The sequence below is a fragment of the Crocodylus siamensis genome, chromosome 11, assembly GCF_052110815.1.
Source record: "Crocodylus siamensis isolate JL-2025a chromosome 11, ASM5211081v1, whole genome shotgun sequence".
NCBI lineage: Eukaryota > Metazoa > Chordata > Crocodylia > Crocodylidae > Crocodylus > Crocodylus siamensis.
In genome coordinates this window covers 63545234-63567308 of record NC_143405.1, presented here as the reverse complement: position 1 = coordinate 63567308, position 22075 = coordinate 63545234, and the positions used below count along the sequence as shown (strand labels likewise).

Below are 22075 nucleotides of genomic sequence, written 5' to 3'. Positions count from 1 at the left end.
TAAGGCCTGCACCTGCTTTGACATGAGGCCCTGACTCATGTGTCAGTCATTCAGCTGTGACCACAAACAGGACACAAATCCTTTCATCCAGCCCCTTTAGCTGTCCAGATGTAGCACTCCTTGCATGTAGCCTGACACTGCAGCCTGGGGCACCTCTGCAGGACCAGTTGGTCTCTAACTCCATCCCTTCATGTCCTCTTCTTGATTGAAAAATCAATCATGCTCCACCGCAGAGCCTGAGAGCTGCTTTGGGAGATGGTAGGGGACACACAGCAGGGGGTTGGACTGGGTGACCTATGGAGGTCCCTCCCAACTCTACTTCTTTACAAATAAACCCATGAAAGATCTCTTAATACTGGATGATGCTCTTCTCCCATCTGCCGTCTTGTTGCAGTTATGCCACAGCAGATGCTTTTTTTTTCCTTTTCATGATGGCCAAGGGAATGGCAACTCAATGGACTCACGTTGCTGATTTGTCCTTAGTCTGCTAAGAAAACCCTCTGAATGTTTCATACAAATGAACTTCTATTCTCTTGCCGCTGTTACATAAAAAGCCCCAGATCTGACAGAAAATGGTCATGGTATTTTTAATCAGTGACAGGGAATTCAGCTGTGTGTTTGAGAAGCAGATTACATCGCACCCTGATGTTCCTGTCCCCTTTCTCACCCCGCTCACCGGGCCTGTGCCAGTCTCAAAAACCCAGGATCTTTGTAAGAAAAACCATTATTGGTACATTGAGTGGTTGGTGTCTCAGCTGACCATAACGCACCGGGTCTTGGGTGGATTATGTTCAGCAGCAAAAAAAAAAATCAAGCCGTGCGTGGATGTTAGTTCATTCCTGGGTTTAATAAATAAAAATAAAAAAGGACTCTTTCAACTTCGCACCTAACAGCCATTTCTTTAAAAAAAAAAAAAAAAAAAAAAAGACGCGTACACACCCACACACAAGTCTTTCCCTTTTGGATCAACATTTCCATTTATTCCAACTGGAAAAAAAAAAAACATGATTTTATACGTACTCTTGTTTCTTTTTTTTTTTCCTCTTTAAAAAAAAAAGAATCATCATCACATTGTCCTTACAAACAACAAAAAATTCCTAGCAATAGTTTATGGCATGGAGACATCTCTCACCAAGATTTCCCACCTCTGCTGCTTTTGACAGGCAACAGTTTGTTCCCGAACCGTTATAGAGAGTGCGAATGTACGGCCCAGTTCCACGATGGATCTACAAAGGCATCAGGGGCTTGCCCAAGTGGATCCAAATACAGGGACTAGAAGTATAAAGGTCTGTAGGCATCTAAAGATGTAGCTAGGCTGCTTAATGAGCTTTCCCAAAGTTGCTAAGCAGGTTAAGAGTCCTAACGAGCGAATGCTTAGGTACGTTTGCAAGTTGCCTGCTGACCTGCATCTTTAGATACCCAAGTCTCTTTGTAAATCGGCTCCTTCCACCACTGACATCTATGGGAATTTTGCCATCGACTTCAATGGGAGACAGGTGTGGCCTTTAGACCCTCCTACATACAGTACCAAAGGCTGTGAGTCGGCCTCGCTGGGAACCAGTGAAAGAAACTGTATACATCCTACAGAACATCTGCCTCCTTCCTTGTCCCACGGGGGAACGCAATGGGACACGCCTCGATGTCTGTACCTCAATGGTTTTAAAGCATATAGAGAAAAACTCACATCCACCATAACACAATACACTTGAGTCCTATTTATATAACACTTTACCATGTTGATGCTTTTGGTGGTTTGTTCTAGCTCCAAACAGTGGGCCGGATCCCGCCCCGGGGGTATGCCCTTCGCAGGCCGACAGACCTCACAAGTGGAGCACACCCCTGGGGCAGGACGAAGCCCGCTGCGATTAGTTTGCATTTGTTTAGTTACAGTTTAGGTAGTAGGCAGTGTTGAAGATTTCACTTGGTAATGAAGAGCAGTTAACATAATCCAGGAAACTAGAGCACCATAAGACAATTCTATACTCAAAACAACGTCATGCTGACATCACACAATTGCACCATTTACACTTTTATTTACTTCAAAGAATAGTTCAAAGTTTAGCAACTCCTCTACAGAGATGTCAAATTCCTTCTCCAACTTTGGTTGTTTAAACTTTGCAGACATTTGGTAGTTTATTCTCTCCTATTTGACAAAAGTCACTCTGGCCATTGTAAAGACTCCTGGTATCTGACAGAGAGAGAAAGAGAGAGAGAAAGAGAGAGAGACAGAGAGAGGACCTGAATATCACAGGTGTGTGCAGACTGCAAAATGCCACCTAGGCCCTTCCAAGATTGACTGAATCAGAAATTGTTCTTTATATTTACCAGGAACAAAAAGACTTTAAAAAAAGAAACCCAGACTCTCACTGACATACTTAATGAATCTCCTGGAGAAAGGAAAAGGGATTCGAAAGTACCATTCGTTTAGCTCAGGCCGAACACAGTTCTGAACGTGCATGCAGTTTCCCAGTGACTCCTAAGATATAGAAATTCCTCTGATATTACAAAATACAAAAATATTTTCTCCAAACTCTCATATACATTGCATTTACAACAATCATGGAAATAACTTAGGCTCCCATCCGGTCTGAGAGGCAAATTACTTACCAAAATGGGTGACGAAAACAAGAGCGCATTTAGGAAAGCACAAGCTAGTAGCAAACTGCTGATTATAGTAAACAGTGGTAATTAAAATGTATGGACTAAAGGGCAAGGGACAGGATTCAGGAGGGAGCGGGAAAATACTAGGTAACTAGTACAGACTAAAGTGAATGTTTTTTGTTTTTTTTTTCCCCCAAAGTAAAATGTGCAAAATATATTCACTTGTGCCAACGAATAGGACTATTTATAGAAGCCAGGCTACAACCTTCTTATAAATCCCCGGTCTTCAGGCCTTTCTGTTACAATAAAAAGCGCTTATAAGATCTAGGACAGTGCAAGTTTGGGAGTGAATCTACATTCTCAGCAGGCTCCCAGGCCGCCACGCTGTTAGGATATGATACAGTTTTTGCTCTTTTGCCTCTTCCGGCTGTGCAACTGTCCCCTGCTGCCCAGCGTGGAAGACTTGGGCATGCTGTACGAGCCATACTTGTGGAGGAGCCCCTCGCTGGTGACGTACCGGAGACGGGCGGGCTGGGGGATCGGCTCCCCGAGGAAGTAGCCTTCGTTGTCCGACTCCGAGGACGAGGAGCAGGTGGAGCACCAGTCGTATTCGGCAAAATAGGGCCCCCAGCGCTCCCCGAGGTGGTTCTGTAGGGCAAGGTCCGACACGGTCCTTGGGCACTGGCTGTACACATCCCGGCGGGAGCCCTGCTCCATTGCCTCTCTGCAGCTCCTCTGGGCCGCAAATTGGTCATAGTCCTCTCGGGCCCGTAGCGAGGGCCGCTCTTTCAACCGGCAGCACTGCTCGCTCGCCAGGTGCAGGGCGTTGTCCGAGCGGGACCGGCGGGACCGCCGGGGCTTGTGGGGGCGGCAGCGCCGGTCGTCATCCCGCTGATTAGTCCGCCGACGCGTGCGCTCGCTCATCGGGGGGTGCCTCGCACCGTCCTGCCCGGGCACGGGGTTCCCCGACATCCTGCTGTCGTACTCGAAGCTCTGGTGCAACCTGCCCTGCGGCGGCCTCTCCCTGTAGCCGAGGGGGTTGGCGAGGCCGTGCAGGTTGGGCTCCATGTCTTGGTACTGCTGCATGGACAGGAGGCTGCGGACGGATTCGGCGCTTCGAAACTGCACCGAGGAGTTGAGCGTGCCCATGTTGCTGAGCTTCTCCGAGACATTCATCCCGGAGTCCTTGCTTAGGTCGGGCATCGAGAAGCGGGAGAGATGCTCCTGGCGCTTGGCGCCGCCGTCTGCAGAGAGGCCTGAGGGAGGAAACAAGAGGAGGTGGTTAGTCAAGAAGGCGGCGTTCTACCACAGAAGTGGCAGGGAGGAGGCCGGCACCTGGCTTGAGATCAGGATTGAGGTACCTCCACGTGAGGCACCATCAAGATTCTCCAGAAAGAGCCTGGTATCCGCCCTGCCGAACCACGGCCATGGCCGGGCGCTGCTTGTAAGACACCTGTGCTTTCAAATCACTGACCCCTTTTCCAGACCTGGGCCCCACTTCTTTCCATCTGCCCATCATATTAGGAAATGAGGCCACCCCTAGAAAATGTTTGTGTTGCTTCGGCATCAGCCTCGGACCTTCTGTCCTGTAATGGCATGCTGGAGCGGCCGCAGCAATGTGCTCACGCTCCACTCAGAAAGGAGGGTGGTAGCACTGGTATGATGCAGCTGCTGGGAGAAAGTGCTGCCCCAACCCTTGAGCAAACCTGCTGTACTCTCAAACAAAGGAGAGCAGTGGTGTATGTGCATGTACATGCATGCGTGCAAGCATGCACACACACACTCCGGAAGGAGAAGGCAATGCGCTGCACGATAATCAAATGGTGACTGCTCAGTAATTCACACTTGCCACGAGGCTGCACAGTGGCAGGCACAAGACCACCACGGTGCAATAGTCCTGGTGCAAGACCACCACGGTGCAATAGTCCTGAGACCGTTGTGGAACAATCCCCTAAAAGGTAACACGATGGTACAATTCAGCAAAGCTCCCAGCTTTGAGCCCCGAGGGGAGTTGTGCTCCCACAGAGCCGGGCAGTCTGCCGGTGCCAAGAGCTAGAGAAGACAGTCCTCACCTCCTGTAGATCTGTCAGGCTTGGAGTTGGGGTCCCAGGCCTCTTCCACGGATTATGGCAAACCCAACTGCTTGCCTGAACTAGCCTGGATCCCCGCAGGGATTTCTTATCCTAGAACCACAGGATGGGCAACGGGGCCCATCGCATTAGATGGACAGAGGCGACAGCGAACAGACCCGAATCCAGCAGATCCTGCAGCCGGCTGGCTGGAGCGAGCATCGAGTCAGCTCAGCACGCTCTTTGGAACAAAACCCGAAGGCATGTCACGCCCTCGCTAGTCCCTTCCCAGCCTCTCCCTGGATTGGCTGGGGAGCTGGCAGCAGTAAACGCTTGCGTTGCAGTCCCTGGAGGACACATTCCCCACAAGCTATTTCCACCGAAATATATTTCGCCCCAAATCAAATGCAGAATGTTTACCCTGGCGTGTTCCCCTTGTCATCTTTACCCTTTTTTTTCAGCCAGTCTTTCTGCACACACAAAGCTGCAAGAGCTCAGCGGCATCAGCATGATTTAAAACACGACACGCACCCACCCACCCCCTTACGCAATCGCCAAGAATTTACGGCTTTGCAAATAAACCACTTGGCTTTTTTTTTTTTAATTAAGGTTTTGCACAAATTTCATGCGGAGCTCAACGTCTCTCTGGCATGACACAGTGTCTGACAAACTTTCAGGCCAAATTCTGCTGTCAGTAAGCCTGACTTAAATCTGGATTGAAGCTGTCAAAAATCACAGCATTGCTCTGGACTTTGGCCCTTAACGTCTCGAAGAAAACAGCAAAGACAGGCTAAAATTTTCCTAACCCAACTGTGAATGGAGCCAGGGGGAACGCTGCCACTACGGCATTGCCAGGTCTTGCAGTTGCATCATGAGTCTTGTGATACCGGGTGCTTTTCCTCAAGCCACAGGGGCAGAAAGAAGTCTTGTTATGAAATGACGCTCTCAGCCACTAGTTCAAGCTTCTGGAGCTACGGCTGGTAGGAAAAGGCTACAAAAAGAAAACGTGCCCTTGAACACCTCTAAAGGACTAGAAGGCAAGAAGGAAAATGTCACTGCATTTTAATTTTTAAATGTTCAGGTTTTCCAGCCCCTCTCGTGACTTGGAGGGGCAGGAGACAGACTATTTTGTCCGAGGTGCTGGGAATGGTCATGCTGACAACTGGATGAACCCCACCATCCTGGACAACCTGTTTAGGGGTCTCGCCTTCTGCTTCCCCCATCGCTTTCATCTTTCCTTTCCCCGTTTTCATCACTACTAGTGACATTTCGGCTGCACGTGGATCTTTCCTAGCCTGAGCCATGAGCTGCTGCTTGTGCCCCACGACTGGCGCATCAGTCATTTCCCTAACAGCCACTTCTGGGAGACCACAGCAGGCGCTGTACAGCACCACGTGACATATAAGCAACTTCTGACAGACAGCAGGAACAGCGCCATGTGGCCTATCCATCGCTCCCAGCCCCTCGGCCAATTTTGCCGGCCTCTGCCGATCAGGCTTGACCACATCCTGTGCCCCAGCTAAACGTCACCCCACAAAGACCCGGCTCGGGATTTTCCTTGGACACACAGCAGCAACATCCGGCAACCTCCCCCCCGCCACGCTGCAGCTACGATTATCTTTTAAAAACCTGGCGTCCTTGCATCCTTATGGCACGATGACAACACTAGGGAGAGGTGCGTGAAGACAGGAGCAAGAAAAAGCAATCCCAAACACAATATGCAGTAAAGGCAATGCCAGTCCTACAGCTCTTACTGCGCTTGAACCACGGCTTTCTAAAGGGATTACTGTGGATTTCAAAGGCACCAGGCACTTTGCAGAGTCCACCCCCTCCAACAGACCACTCGTCAGGTGCAGATCACTTGCCAGCCCCTCCAGCCGCTCGCTCGCCAGGTGCAGGGCGCTGTCCAAGCAGGATAAACCGTGAACCTGGGAGCAAGGCTGTACATGGGGAAGGGGGCAGCACATGTTGGCAATGCCATTCAAAGATGAGAATGGAAGAGGTCATCGATCATTTGGTTGATCATTAGGTCGAAAATGAGTTTTCCTGCTGCAGAGCCAGATTAATAAGCAAACAGCGAAGCCACGCAAGTGCTGGGTTGTGGCAGCCGCGAGCACGTTCTGACGGGGTGTGACGAGCTCTGGGTGGACAGTCTGGCGGGCCACCCGACGGACCTTCCCCTTGGATACTGCCAACATGGGGCATCCAGCCGAGAGCATCACCACCGGACCAGAGAAAACAAACAGCGTGGCAGAGGACAAGGATGCAAAAGCAGGGGAAGGGCAAAGCAGCGGCTCGCGTGCAAAGGGGAAGTGAGAAGATGCATGTCCTCATGGGTAAGACGGATGAGGGCAGAGGGAGCACCGGGCAGAGCTGCAGAGCCAGCCTCCTTGCTGTGCCCATGCTCACCTGGAAGGCGTCTGCATATGCCCCGACCGGCATCAGGCGAAAGCAGCATGTTGCAACAGTGCCTCGCCCTTGCACGCTTTAATACCTGTAGCCCCTTTGTGCTACTGCGCTGGCTGGCGCCAGAGGCTGTGAAGCCAGTTTGACCAGTTAGTTGGGAAATCCCTCAGCACAGCGGGGAATCCCTGGCTCGGTGCAGAGCTGAAACAAGCTCTAGGCTATGCCCAGTCTTTGGGGATGTGGCTGGGAAAAGGGGGCCTTTTCCCAACCCCGTGGGACAGGGGCATCCAGGTACAAATCCAAATAGCCTTTGAGCTGCTCTGATTTGCATCAAGGTGCAAAACAGCTCCAACACTGAGTCTCTCCTGAAGCAGAGCTCTAGCTTATTCCAGCATACAGCATGCTCATTGATAGAGATGGGGTTTCGATAAAAGAGCCCCAATCTCCACGCCTTTTACACAGTTCCCCCCACTGACTTGAACAATGAAAGCCTACCTCTCCACTTGTAGTGAAAGGTAATGCCTCTCCGTGTGCCCGGCCGTAAAACACATGGAGCTATTTCATTTTTGGCGAGCGGGCTGCTGCATAGGGAACCAATTACAGAACACAGGGCCGGGGACGCATACATGATGCATTATCAAGGTATGGAGCTTTATGAGCACTTACTTGGACTTTGAGGGCTCTTCCTCCATGGAGCCTGATGATAATTAAGCACACATATTTGAAGAGCTGGAATAGCTGGCAAATATGTTGAGTGCAACTTGAAGCCAGCCCAAGGATGCAGACTCTTATTGCTAGCCAGCCCCGAAGCGGGCAAGTCAGGGTATACTACTGAGTATAACACTACCATGCACACTTGAAATTGGTCACCTGCATATTGTTGCTGAAACTCCTCTGAATTTACTCACTAGTGGCTCCCTGCCCAAGGTGGAAGCCAGCTTTCCACAGCAGGTTTTATCCTAACTCGACCTAACTTTGCTGAAACTAAACCTGATCCACCTGAAAAATCACACAAGCACAATCTCACGCCCACGTAACATCGCCCACGTAACATTTGCCGATGGAGTTTGAAGCAAACTGAAGAAGGTGTTTGTGAAATGAACTCTGGTCAAGAACTGAGGTGGGCTTCACTGCTAAGACATTTTCCCCTCACGCTGGCCTTATAATAGCTCAGAAAATGACTAGTTTGATCTAAAAACCTCGACAAAGTGGGGTGCTTTTCAATCAATAGAGTTTGCTATGGGAAGAAACCATCTCATTAGTGCAGATGTCAGGAGCTCCGAAGGTGTGCAAAGCATGGATGCGCGTTTGGGGACGTTCCTGCCCACAGGATAGGGGATTTCTAAAGCACGTAACGTTAATTGAGCTTGGCTGCTGGGTACGGCTCAGTGCCCCAAGCTAAGATCCTATCCCACTGAAGCCAGTGGGAGATTTGCCATTGATGCTAATGGAGCTAGAATTTGGCACTACGTCTGCATTAGCTTTGAGGAAGTCAAGGTTTTTCTTTGGACTCTTGGGCAGAGAGAAACCCTGAAATGTTCAATAATGCCAAAGTTATGCCACTTGCCGCTTGTGAGCGAGAGGTGCCCTCCACCCCAGAAGCTGCTGGCATTGGAGATGCCTTATTACCAAAGTGCTTTGGGTGTCTCCTAAAATACTACGCACGTGCCATTAAGTCAGGTGCCTACGCGAGCCTCTGCAAGATAAGGCTCTTGCTCTAATGATGCTGAATGGTAATGAGAACTGCTTAATTGAAACACTATTAACATATATTCTGCTTAATAGGGATAGCATTTACCTAATGCCAAGCAAAGTGGTGTCTAAGCAGCTGGCTCAAATGTTTACGCTTTACTGTCCTGAACGTCTGCACTCCCTTTCGCTGTCGATCTTATGGCCGACTTTGTTGCCAGGCTGCCTACACTTTGCCTCATAAATCATAACAGACTAGGTCTAATTTGCCTAAAGCACCAAATGAAATCCCCAGGTATGCAGGGTTTACAGTGGTCTCAGGCACCACACAGATTAGCTGCGATTCTCATCACAGATATGCATTTACCCTACTTCAGTGATTTGCAACCTTTTTTCATTTGCAGACCCCTAAAAAGTTTTGAATGGAGGTGCAGACCCCTTTGTAAATTCTGAATGGAGATGGAGACCCCTTTGAATGGTAAGTGTGGTTATTCCTATGCTTTTGATTCATCCTAGTCATATTTTGCAGACTCCTTAGACATAGCCTGTGGACCCCCAGTGGTCAGCAGGCCACAGGTGGAAAACCACTGCCCTACGTGAAGAGTAGAGCAGACACAAATGTGAAGTTAAAGCCATTTCAAGAGCGGTGGCACAGTGTTTCTACACCACCAATGAATGTACTGCTTATGTTGCTCTGTGTCAGGCATCAATTATTTCAAAATGCAGCTCTGATCCTCCTAAAATACCCATATTTACTTAGGGGCACCTGAGCTCCTGCATAGTGAAGTGCTGCATCTGGGATCGCACTTCATGATTTGATCAAGTGCACGTAACACCGGAAGCCAGAGAGAGAGGGACCCTGCCATGCAGAGGCTATTTTTCTATTACAGAAACCTGGGAACCCGTTTCCCAGAGACCATCGCAGGGAGCAGGGGACAAACGCAAGCCCAGGACCAGGGCAGGCCTTGATTTTATGTGCATCAGGTCCCTCTCCATTCACCTCCTTCAGAAACGTCCCTTTTTGCTGGGATTAAACCACCCCCCCGCACCTGCCTGTCTTGTTGGGATGAATCAAGTCTAATTTATTTAATGGATGCATCTATCTTGCCAAAACACCGTGACATTGCATGCCAGGGCCATGCTCTGAGCCCCTGATGATGCTGGAGTCAGGGAACATTTTCTTCAAGCAGGAGTTTTGGTGACTCAAGGATCACCCCCTCTCTCTCCCTCCTCCAAAGCCAAGACAGCTTGCCCTGGTGCCGTACTTCCCCATAGTTACAGCCCAACACTACTGTAGATATATGGCACTAACTCAAAGGGAGGCTTGTCCCTTTGCAGGGTTTGCTTCCCTTGCACCAGGTTAAAGTGTGCTGGGACAAAGCCTGTTTTGTATCAGTGCAGCAGAACCGCGTTGGAGGGTTGCACTGGTCTAAACTGCCCTACACAATCACCAGTTTGTGCGTCACGAATACAGACAGGTCCAACTGATGGTACCTGTGTGCATGTGAAAGCTATGGAAAACTGCCAGCTCTAGACGGACGCACATGGAAAGCACAGCCCATGTTGGGAATCACCCGACCGCTGATTTGGTATGTGGCAAACTGGTTTCAAGTTGGCTTAAAAAGATCTGTGAACCTTTTGACTCACGATACCCAAGGGGAGCTGTGCGAGGATTTTGTCCCAACATTTTGTCCCACTGCATTCTCGGTTCTACCTGCCTCCAACAGCAAGGTGAAAGTGGCCAGATGCGCTGCATTGTCCCTATTTGCAAACTAAACCACCACAGCCAGTGACCAGCCCATGTAACCCTTCAATGCGAAGGCACGTGGGGGAAGAAGTGACATCTGTGCCATCTTTACTGCCCTAGCTCAGCAACACCCTGAAGTGCGCGCTTAGAGCCCGCTGAAGGGAACGAGACTTGATCCTTGCTCAGCTCTTTTCTGGAATCAGAGCCAAAAGGAGTGCTGAAAAACGACGGATAGATTTATTACACCATTTACAAACAGAACCCTTTGCCGCGGCCCCGTTTCATTATGCTTCCTGCCGAGCGCAGAAAGGAAGCCCTCCGGACGCCGTAACTGAGCTCTGAATCGCATTCAACGCCCAGCCCCACATGCGGCTCCACAGTCTCCGAGCCCTAAGTTGTGTTTGTTTAACTGTGACATCTGCAGGCACGACAGACCAGAAGGGCCTTTTAGGCTCTCTCGTTAGCAAAGCCCCCTCCCCAACTCGCCCTCCGAAGCTGCTGGCTTCTGGCTTCCCCTCCAGCGCAAGGCAAACACTTTCCAAAGAAGCCCTGGCCCGTGAAACGGGATTTATTATAAATCCAACCCCAGGACTGACAAGGAATTCAAGGGAAGGAGAAGCAGCGCTGTCAGGGACTTGTTTATAGCACCACCTCGCTTCACTGGCGAGTGACCTTGGGATTTGCAGGAAGAATAAAAAGGGAACGGTTATATAACTGGAAAACCGGAGAGTAAACAAGGCTGGGAGCCTTGTAGTGCACAGAAAACCAGCGAGCCTGTCAAGCTGTTCGTATTCCCAGGATCGGCTGCACGACTGGAATTCGCTGCCAGATTGCAATGGTTTCAGCGTGGCGGTCTCGGCACGAACAGCCCCAGCGCACGAGAAAGCATGCGCTGGTGCTGGAGGGGTTTGAGTCGGGGATGCAGAAAACAGGCACCGGTTTGGACAGAAACTCCAGTGCTTCTCGTAACAGAGAATCGTGAAGCAAGCCTGGGAGGGAAGGGGCGGGCAGAGGTCTCCCAGGGGCTAACACTGGTTTTTACGGCTCCCCATAAAACACAGCCGAGTTCCAGCTTGGAGACCATAAGATTGTGGCATGGGAAGGGTGGGAAGCTCAGGCATTTGATGTGCAGCAGAACAGTGTCCATTTGCAAGAGTCCATTTTGGTGTCCCCCCCTCCCCAGTTCCAGAGCGCACGCTTCAGCCTTTCTGGTCTCAGAGAAAATGAATGCCAGCAGCCCAGTGTTCACCAGGCGAGCTCCTACGACAGCAGCGTGGTATGCGGGCCCGTGATGGATGGGTGTCTCAGAACGCAAACAGACTGCCGGCCAGACTTGCAGGGCGATGTTTATAATCAGAGGATGAAAAACAGAACCGAGGCAAGAATGTACTCCTTTAGCGGAAACACCTTGATCTTGTTGCAAGGAGAAGCCATCTTCCCCTTAGCTTTGGAAGTCGCCTGCGGGCCTGAGTTAGGCACATGGGTATCTGCAGGGACGCAGGCAGGTTAGATGTCCAAGCTGCAGCATATCTGCTCAAGTGCTGCAGACGACTGCACGTTCATTAACACGCCTTCGATACAGCAGATTTAGTTTAGTACTCCCTTAATAAAGTACTAAGTAAATGCTCAGTGCCTCAAGTTACTGCACAGTAGCACTGGCGCACGGTTATTTAGTGACACTTTACTGTGCATTAGCCTAATACTGTGCTATTAGCACACGTTTGCCGTGACATGCTACTGCGCGGTGTTACTAGGCTAATGCACAGTAAACATCTCGTGTAGACGCACCCACCGAGCAGGAAAGGAGGAAGGAACCGGAAGAGACTGAGCTTATTGAAGAAGAGGGAAAGGAGAAAGACAGCGACAGCTGAATAGAGCTGGGGTATTAACAGTGCCTTGCTGCATAGCACATGGTGTAACCCGCTCTGATGGGAACACCTCCTTGCCGTGAACTCTAGCAAACTCAACAGCTCCTCAATGAAGGCAAAGAAAGGGCAGCAAATGACTTAGGAGCAGGCTCCCCAGAAGCAGTGTTGGTTTAGCTTATGCCCAAACTGGCCTGTCAGGAGGAGGAGAGAGTTCGGCCCACTCCAAGTGCATCTGGAAACCCCTGCCCAGGGTCTTTAGCTGTCTTTATACAGAAAGCAAAGGAAAGAGAAAGTCTGGAGTTTGGTGAAAGCACATGCAAACCCCTTCCTCACTTGGAGCAAGAATGCGACAAACAGGGAAAGAGCAAAGCAACGCGTGGCAGGTCGGTGGTATTACCAGGGGGCTGACGCCGGCCAAGAGAGGAAGTGGACCGCACGGGAGCTGCTCCGATAAGAGCAGAAGACTGCCTGCTGGGACGCCTAGGATGGCGGGCTCCTCCTAGCCGGCTTGGCAAAGGGAGGATGAGCTTTGTCAAGGGGTTTTCCCAGGCTTTTTGCTTGCCTCTGAGTACGCATCACCTGGGGCCTTCAGGGAGCTCACAACACAAACCACGAGGGAACCTTGCCCTGTTGAGACACTCTGTCCTGGTTTACGCTTCATGCAACCTGCCTTGCTCCAGGGCCTGACGCTGGATCCACCCCTGAGCCATGCAAGGGCAGGCCTCCTGCCATGCCGCTACCCTTGGCTGCAGTGTCACCAGCCACGGGGAGCTCCCACTCTCCTCAGGGCAGGCGCCAAACACGGGGACTGTTATTTGATAAGGACAATGAGCCTGCAGGTATTTTTGGAAGCAGGCAGGACTTCTGCTGAAACGACGGCTTGGGGCAGCCGAGAGCAGCGGTTATTTCCCTCCGAGCCGGGAGGCAGGCTTGGCGTTCCCATCTCTGTTCAAGACGACCAAAGGGAAACTGAATAAGGAAGGAGAGACAAGGAGTCCATTCCCAAAGAGTGAACTGCAGATGTCTTGACGTCTCAGCTGGCGGGTTGGGCACAACCCCCTCCAGGCTCCACCAGTGGCAGGCAGCTACAAAGAGACAGCTCCTTGCTCCGAGGAGCCCGGGTGCCACCCTATGTGTTCACAAGGACACGGGCTAGAAAGACGGCCTGGCGGGGCAATTACAAATGTTTCAACCTACTCTTTCTGAGGCCAAATATTGAGCCTGTTGCTTAGATCCTTGCCAGTAGCTTGGTGGGGACCAGAACGGCTGTCAAGCAACCTCACTGCTAGGACACAGGGATGGGGCTGTGCTAGGAAACTACCGTATTCACGTCTTTTTCTGGTCTATTTGCTGGGTCTGTTTCACATCGATTTAGGACATTCTCATCCCAACAAGTCCAACCTCGGCGGGGTGACAGCAGTGAAGTCTGAGCCCCACTCAGCTGTGGATTGGTTTTGGGGTGGGTGGAAAAGGGAAACAAAGCCCACCTAAAGGGTCTCTTTCCCTCTGTTGAGGCATGAGTCTAAGTCCCATAAAAGCTCCTGGAGATTACGGATGCACTGGCATGCACTGAGGCAGGGCGGAAAACAGAGCCTTAGCGGATCTAATTAATCTGCAAACAAGACGAAAAGGCAGGGTTACAGCTCACACTATAAATTCAGGCGGGGAATCGAGGTCTTGATTAAGGTACGGGACTATCCAGGGACTGACAGCAGAGCACGACTGAGCACCTTAAGCGTGGCTACTTAGCGGGTGTTGCCCCTCAGATCGGCTTAACACCCTGGCACATGTCTGAACTGGGAATTTGCTTTAAGAGATTAACCAGAATCTGTTTAGTGAGAAAGTCAGCAGGATTTCACTCAACTCCACTGGGCAAAAAGCCCCGCTTAAATACGGCACTGTTTCTCTGGGTTTGCCCATGTACCTGCTTTGCTGAATCGAGGCCTCTGGTCTCTCCATTTAGCTTGTAGATCCATCTGAATGATCAGACCCTTTTTAACCACGCACTTGCACAGTGCCTAAAGCAGCAGGTTGGGGTCTCTGGGCTGAAATCCAAATACAAGACTGATGATCATAGGATCGCATGACAGTGGGGTTGGGAGAGACGTCATGAGGTCTTCTAGTCCAACCCCTGCTTAAGGCAGGATCCTTCCAGACTAAGCCAACCCAGGGTCCGTCTGACCTGCTCTTGAAAATACAAAAACAGTCCTTGGCTGCAGGTGGGAATGGCAGGTAGCCTTCTGCCCACTGCAAATGGACTCTAGCTACACCACTGGCTTTGCCGTCTGCTTCTGCCAGCACCTCCTGCTAATTGCTGGTTGAGCCACAATCGAAACGAGCCTGCCCATCAGACATTGAGATGCACCGCGTAGGTTAGAGATCCATTTATTTCCCTCTTTTTCAGGCCTTGCCTGTCTCAACTCCTTGGGTGGTAGAGAGGAGGGACTGCTTCCTACTTGATATGCAATGGGGCCCAGATCTCCCCGGGAGCCTCTAAGTGTTACTATAGCACAAAGTATTACATTATTATTATTAAAAAGATCAGCACCTAATTATCACCAGCCTTTGGTGGCTTAATGCTTTTGTCACAACCTGAAGCATCCTAAACAGTGCTTAAAACCACCCAAAACCAAATAAAAAGGAATGGGTGCATATCATGCCTTTATATATAAAGCTCTGGCAACTCAATACTAATTTGAAGGGCAGGGTTTCAGGGATGCCAATGGGAGTTGCATGCCTTTGAAACTTGCCTACTAAATGTTTTTAAGAAACAATGCCTTAAAATTGACCATAGAGATATTCTGCACTGTAATAAAGAAAACATTGCTTTCCCCTCATCTCTCGAGGTCTGTCTGGGTAGCTTGTTATAGCTCCAAATGATGAAACAAGCCATTTAAATGTTTGTACTGTGCTCGCCTGGCCTCAGTGTTGCTCGGGATTGCTTACGCTGACAAAGCGGACAGATCAGAAGGCTTAAGACTAGGGAGGTACCAGGGTGAAGCTGACTACTAAAAGCAACTGATTTCTTCCCTGTTTTCAGATTCCCTTGTTTAAACGATGCCTTCCGCCTTTTACCAGCCTCTTGCAGACTGTTTTGTGCTCGGTTCATGCAGATTGTGTGAGACGCTGGTTGCAAATAGAGACTGTTTCAGCTCCAGGTATGGTGCTGGCAAGCTTCCCTACATAAGCCGGTCCTGAGGGGACTGGAGAAACTAGGGGAACTCACAAACCTGCCAAAACTCCCCAAAAGGCAGTTCTCAACGCCGGGTGCGACCAGGGCACTTGAGAAATCCTTGCTGCCTTGTCCCTCCTGCCTTTCCCGATGGGTTTGGTATGGGCAGGTAATTGGTGCTCACCCACAAGGACTAAGCAGGGCCTGCAGCACCTAGCACCTCGGCTGATAAGAACAGCAGCCCGCACAACCTGGCTCTGAATAAAGTCGAGGCAGTTTGTTATGAAAGGAAAGGCAGAGAGAGGGACTGGATTTCCTAGGCAGCGGGGAAGGAGCTGAACACGCCTGAATCCAAACACAGCTCAAGTGAAAGGAAAAAAAGATAGGAAAGAAACAAGCAAAGTAAATGTCTCTGGCCACACTTTGTATGCTTTTTTCCTTGAGGTTTTGGGTTAGCAAAAGATGTTAGCCGTCGACGGTGGCCAACTCCAGGAACACCCTGTAGCCGTGAGGTCCAAGGCCCACACAAAGCTCATCAGTGCACCAAGGGGTTGCATTTGCCCAGCCCCAATAGCTTCACTGCCTAGATATTGTTTGCTGCACCCGAGAAGCAGTGAAATGCAATGCAGGCTGAACGCTTCATCTGGACAAAGTTAGGTGAAAAAGGGACAGTTAGGGACAGCAAGGGCTGGGGGCTTCGGGCTCATTAAAAAAGAACTAGAAGAAGAAAAAGAGGGATGTATTAACTGCAAAGGAGGAAACCCTCAGCAAAAAAATGCTCAGCACCATCGCATCCGACTTGAAACAAAGGAGAACAGGCAAAGGGGGTTAACTGTAGGTTACATTTCAAAGAGCTTCCATATAATCCTCGCCCCCAACTCTGCAAACTCTCGGGCCTGGAATCTGTTTCTTCTCCAGCAGCTGGCACCGATTTACTCTCTTCTGAGCAAAGGACAGATTAAAGAGCAGGGAGGCATTTGTTCTGAACAGCACCAGCAAGCCAGGCCACGAACAAAGAATTTGGTCTGGTAAACAACCACGCAGAAGCAAAGCGGGGAGAATTCGAGGCTTGCAACCCCCAGTGCCGGGCTGCTGGGAGCAACCGCTGGCCAGCCCGCATCTCCGTGTCACAGAAAACGCACGCCAGCCAGGCTAATGCCAACCAGTTGCTGCCCTCCTGCATTCGGCACCGTTAAGGGGCATTCCCCGACTTGCAGAGGAGCTGGCATGTCAAATCTCTGCCGCTCTGTCCCCAGCCCACCCCCTCCTCAGCACTAATTTATGTGTTGTCAGCAAGTCTGCCGTGCCACTGCCTCCCTCCAGAGTCGGCTGTCGCAGCACCAGGCTGCTTCCTCCAGTGACCATTTCGGGTGGAGGGCCGCTTACCAAGTTTTGGCAAGCTGTTGAGGGCCGCATTTCCCTCTCCGGTGCAGGGAAGCAGGAACAGCCCCACGGTCCCAGGCCAGAAGCCTCTGCTAGTTGTGGGGGCAGGGCGGGGCTGGGCAGACTTTGGTGCTGGGTCCTGCTGCTGGCTTCCCCTGGGTGCTACTACCCCTGGCTCCTGTCATCTTTGACAGGCAGCCAGGAGCAAATAAATACTAATTTTCTAAATTTTTTAGGAGCCCCCAGACCACATTTTGCCCACCCCTGCTCCAGTCCCTTAACCCGATGGCTGGAAGGAAGCAGCAAGAGCTCTGAAATCAAGGGGTGTCCCTGGACCAGGCCCTGTGCAGGGAGTCCCTTGACTGTCACACATGCCACATTCTCTCTCATTGCCCATGTTTTTGTACCGCCTGAGCAGAAGCAGCTTTGTCTTCTCCTCTCCTTCCCTGTCCCCTGAGGCAAGCGCTGCCTTTGTCCGACCGCGCGCTCTTCTGCCTGCATCCTGATGTATTCACATTCACACTCCAGGCACCTCTCCCCACCCACGACACAGCAGGGCAGCTGAGATGCTCATGCTAAAGGCCCCACGGCTTGATTTCACAGACATTCGGGGCAGGGAGGGACCTTGTGAAATTGAGTCCAGCCCCCTCGCTATAGGCTTGAAGTGGAAGGGAAAGCTGGCAGGGCATTTCCTGCAACCTATTATCCCAGCACCAGAGCACACTGATCTCCAGAGCGTGCCACAGAGCTGGCACATTTCAGGTGTTAAAGAGACCAAGTTAAGAAGGGGTTAATTCAGCAGCAGCAGTGATTTGGGCTTGCTGGGTGAATGGGGGAGCAGGGGAATTATCTGCTAAGTGCCTGTGGGGATTGCACACGCAGAGTAATAGGTAGGCAGCCACCTTCACTCCCAAGATTCAAAAGAAAGGGAGAAAACTGAGCAGCATAACAAGGGGAAAAGCTCATTTTCATTCAGCCTTCATAGAAACCTGGGGATGGAGCCTCAGCAGACAGCCGTCACAGCCACGCTGCCGTGCGGGCGCTCCCCTCACATGCATCCCTCCCATCACACCTGAGGAGCTCTAACTCTCTGCTTCCTTCCACTTCTGGCTGTTTCCTCTGGCATTGCTGCTGGCGAGCCCTGCCCAGAAGCGTTTGCTTCTGCTGCCACGTCCCACTGCAGAGTGGCAGGTCTTGGAGCGATGGGTTTGCTCAGCCATTGAACCCTGACGACCTGAGCCTGCTCTGCTGCCTGCTTCAGGCAGCCCCTTGGGCAAAATACGAGCGTCCTTTTGCAGGTATAACACCGGGACATTGTACTCGGCGGCAAAAACTTACCTGTTGCATTGGAAAGGGACAGGGATTCCATGGAGCCCCGCGGTGTTTGCTCGGTGGGTGTAAGGCCCTCCGGGAATTTAAGTGCATTGATGGGGTGCCGGGTGCGGCACTGCTGAGCCGGCATCCCGCCCTCCTCCTCCTCGTCATACTTTGGGACTTTGAGGCTGCCTCTGGTCTCATTAAAGCTCTGGTTGGACATGTCGCTGTAGCTCTCCTGGGATCGCAGCCTTCCTGAGTAGTAATCTTCGCGGCACTCCTGGATGAAGCTCCCGCTGTGCCCTTTCATAGCCAACGACGAATTTCTCTTCGGATTGCTGAAATGCTTCCCCCACAAATCGGGCTGGCTGCCCGGGACCTGGCCTGGGTTGTAGGAAGTCCTGATATTACACTGGCTGAGAAGCTGCAAAGGGCTCTGGGACTGGCTCTGCTCCATTTTATTCCCATAGTGGTAGAGCTCGTCTCTGCTTCTCCAGATGTGCTCCCGGTTGAGGCTGGGCGTCTGGCTCGACAGGCTCAGCAGATCCATCTGCAGTGAGAGGGGGTCCACGTCGGCGGAGAGCCGGTTGGAGGTCACCTGCAGCTGGCTGCACTGGGTCAGCACGTTCTCCTCTGCCTTCCCTTTGTTCTTGCCGATCTTGGCGCTACGCCGGGACTCCTTGGCTCGGGCATTTTGGAAGGCCGAGTCAGATGAATCTGAGCCATTGGGATCCTCGCCCACGCTGCACGCCCTCGAGCAAAATATCTGCCCCTGCTTCGGGAGGAACGGCCGGCCCAGCAGGGATTTTTTGCATTGGGCGCAGCAGAAGCAGGTCTCCGTTGCGTGCCAGTGTTGGCCGTCGTAAGTCATCTGCCCCTGGTCGATGCCTTTGTGGGGGAAGGAAAGAGGGACAGCGTCAGCATTTTGTCAAGGAGAGAACGCCCCCAGCCCTCCCAATGCAAGCAGTCTCACTGACAGCTAAGGCTTGTAGAAAACACCCCACAGGCCCTGGTGCCCTCAGGGAAGCTCAGAAGCAGTCCTAGAAGACCAAAGTCTGCCTGCCCCCATCCTGCCCCAGCTGGGGCTACTGAGGCCTGTGAATTGATGCGTACATACATCCCTTTGCAGGCTCCAGACGAGACAAAGTGCAGGCTCAAGCCCTATGTGACTGCAGTTGCAAACAGTTCATTTTGCATTTAAAAAGGTAGGAGCACACGGTACTGCTAACCAGCAACTAGAGAGAGGCATTTGTTCTGCTTTCTCCATTACAGAGCAGAACATGGCCATGTCCCTGCTCTTGGCAGCTTTAATCCTTGCAGAGTTTAAGACCAGACCTTTGTTTTAAGGGCTGCAGCCTCTCCAAGAAGGAGGTTGCCCCAGGTATTGCTGCAGCCTCCTGAGTACCATCAGGAGGGAGGCTGAGGTTCGCTTCCCCTCTCCCTGCCCTTGGCTAGAGTCATGGTGGGGTAACAGTGGGAGTCTGTTCAGAGCAGCAGATGCAAGGCTTGGCAGGTCTGGTCTAGAGCAGCTGAATGTGAAATAATATTAGTAATCACCGTGCATACCCAGGCATTATCCCGCACAGGTTACTACTTCATTGCAGTGGAAATGGGGAGCTCTAAGTCATCAGCCTTCCCTGAAATCCTCCCAATTAACTAGGGCTCCAAAACTGCAGACTATAGCACTGTGCCTCCCCAAACGAGTGTAAGAAAACCCACAGAGGCCCAAAGGAGGGCATCACTTGGAAAGTGGCACAGGGATAGTCTCCAATCTACCTGCTCGCCACGAAACCACAAAGATGAAACACAAACTGCTGCCATTGCTACTTGAGCTTCTTGGGAATTATCCAGGGAAGACTCAGAAGGGGCTTTTTTTTTTTTTAACCTGTCCCTTCTCTCCTCCCTAATGAGCAATGGGAGGTCACCTCTGCTTTCTCAGCCACAGGACGGAGCGATGCCCAAAGAATTACTGCAACGCCATGTCACAGGGAGACCGAGGAAGACAGCATGGGTTAGCTCCTTTCTGTGCAAGCTAGAAGAAATTTCCAGTGGGCGAATGCAGGTGCCGAAGCCTCCTTTCTAACACATTTATTTGTCTGTTTACTCGGCAGTTCTCAGCAAAAGGCACAGTTACCTTAGTAACTGCGGCAGGACGCGCGGCACACTCCCGGTGCGAGAACAAGCGCACACGTGTGCGCAACACGTTCGTCCATACTTGCAGGGCATCTTAGCAGAAGCAATTAACATGGATATAAATACACGTAACAAAGCTGAGAGCAACCCGTCCGATTCCCAGCTCAAACTTGTTTATACACAACGTTTTTTGCATTGCAACAAGCAAATGGTTTTTACAGGAAGAAAGCAAGCCAAGTGCGGCATCTGAAGACAAAAGGAGGTAGCGGGTGGAACAAACATCTGGAATGCACTGACCAGCTCTCGATCCAGCCTCCTAGCACTCACTTCTGAAGTTACGCCTGGGACGGGCAGATAACTCTTTTTCCAGGGGTCCCATTATGAGACCAACTCTGCCAAAGTCTTAAGCACATGCCTCACCTTAGCTTCCACACCTCGCCTCGCTTCTATGATGATTATTGTTTTGTGGCAGTGCCCGCAAGCCTCAGCGCTACTCTGACAGGTATCATGCAAACGCTCAGTATTACAGTTTCTAAGTCATAAAGGGCATGTGACAAGAGGGAACAGCATGAGACAACACTGAGTTCTGACTGCAGTGGCAAGTGCAAGACTGCTGTCTCCCCTGTGGAGGGGGCATCAATGCAAAGATGAGTGATAAGGAGGGATGGATGGAGGACAGAGTTAAACTCAGCCCCGAGTGCTTTGCTGAAACATCAGTTCCTTCCTGCTGACTGTTTGGAAATTGCATAGGAGCCAAAGGGTTTTCTTTTCTTGTCCTTCCTAGGGGCAGTGTGTGTTATTGGAGAGCGGCACAAATATGCACTCCCTTATCTGGACAGATAAAAAGCTGCTTGTCCATCCACCCACATAAACAGAATTCTTTTAAATGCACAACAAAGCAGCCAGAGAGATTGCAGAATACAGCAACCCTGCATCTAAGCGCATTTTAGCACTGGGAGAGGTGCCAGCTTATGTTAAGAAGGTAATACAGCAAGGTTTGGGAAGGGAATTAGCCAGCCCCTCATGTAAAACCCATTTCTAAAGCAGTAACATTCCCCATGTCAGAAAGGTGGATTAAGCCCACAGCTTCTTTTTTGGTTGTTGCTTTTCCCCTCTGTGCTTGAGAATATCACGTTTATTTGTGGATTAAAAAGAATCAAACTGAAACAATAACGACTTCCAATGATCAGCCATCTTCCCTGGCAACGGCTCCTTAACTCCCGCAACCCCGGAGAAAGCCCCAGTGGTAAGAATCGGATGCCAAGAGTGCAAGACTCCCTGCAAGACAGCGGTGACATGCACAGAGAAAGCCCTCACTCTAGCAAGCTTTAATAGCTCCTGAGCTGGCTTTCCACTATTCTTTTCTCCTTCAAAAGGGGATTAAAAAAATCCTCCCTGGAAAAGGCAGCAATTTCAACAGCTAACCTCCCTTTCTGCCTTCTCAAGGAACGGGAAGGTTTTGCAAGCCTGGTGCCTGCAGTTACTCCCTTTCTACACTGGATCTAGGGGTGGGTATATGGCTGGTAGCAGCTGTCTGGTGTGGTCTTGTCTGAAGTCTCACAAAGACGCCCACACTGCCAAGCTGTTGTCAGAGGTGTTACTGAGGCAGATTGCACTGCCAAGAAGCCAGGGTCAGGCAAAGTCCTTTCGAGCAGTAGCCTCAAGAAAGCGTCACTTAAACCACTACGACAAG

The 22075-nt window shown here is 51.0% G+C and overlaps 1 protein-coding gene across 6 annotated transcripts in view; it reads right to left on the bottom strand.

The window, feature by feature from the left end:
- Positions 1-963: 963 nt before the first annotated feature.
- Positions 964-22075, bottom strand: part of PRICKLE2 (prickle planar cell polarity protein 2) — a 165026-nt gene continuing 143914 nt past the window's right edge. For all 6 annotated transcript variants that reach the window (XM_090021321.1, XM_090021320.1, XM_090021317.1 and 3 more), the window contains 2 exons: positions 18274-19137; positions 964-3857 (listed from right to left, as the gene is read on the bottom strand). In XM_090021321.1, the coding sequence (XP_089877447.1) occupies positions 2989-3857; positions 18274-19137 (1733 nt within the window). In that variant the 3' untranslated portion in view covers positions 964-2988. The remainder of the gene's footprint in view (positions 3858-18273; positions 19138-22075) is intronic.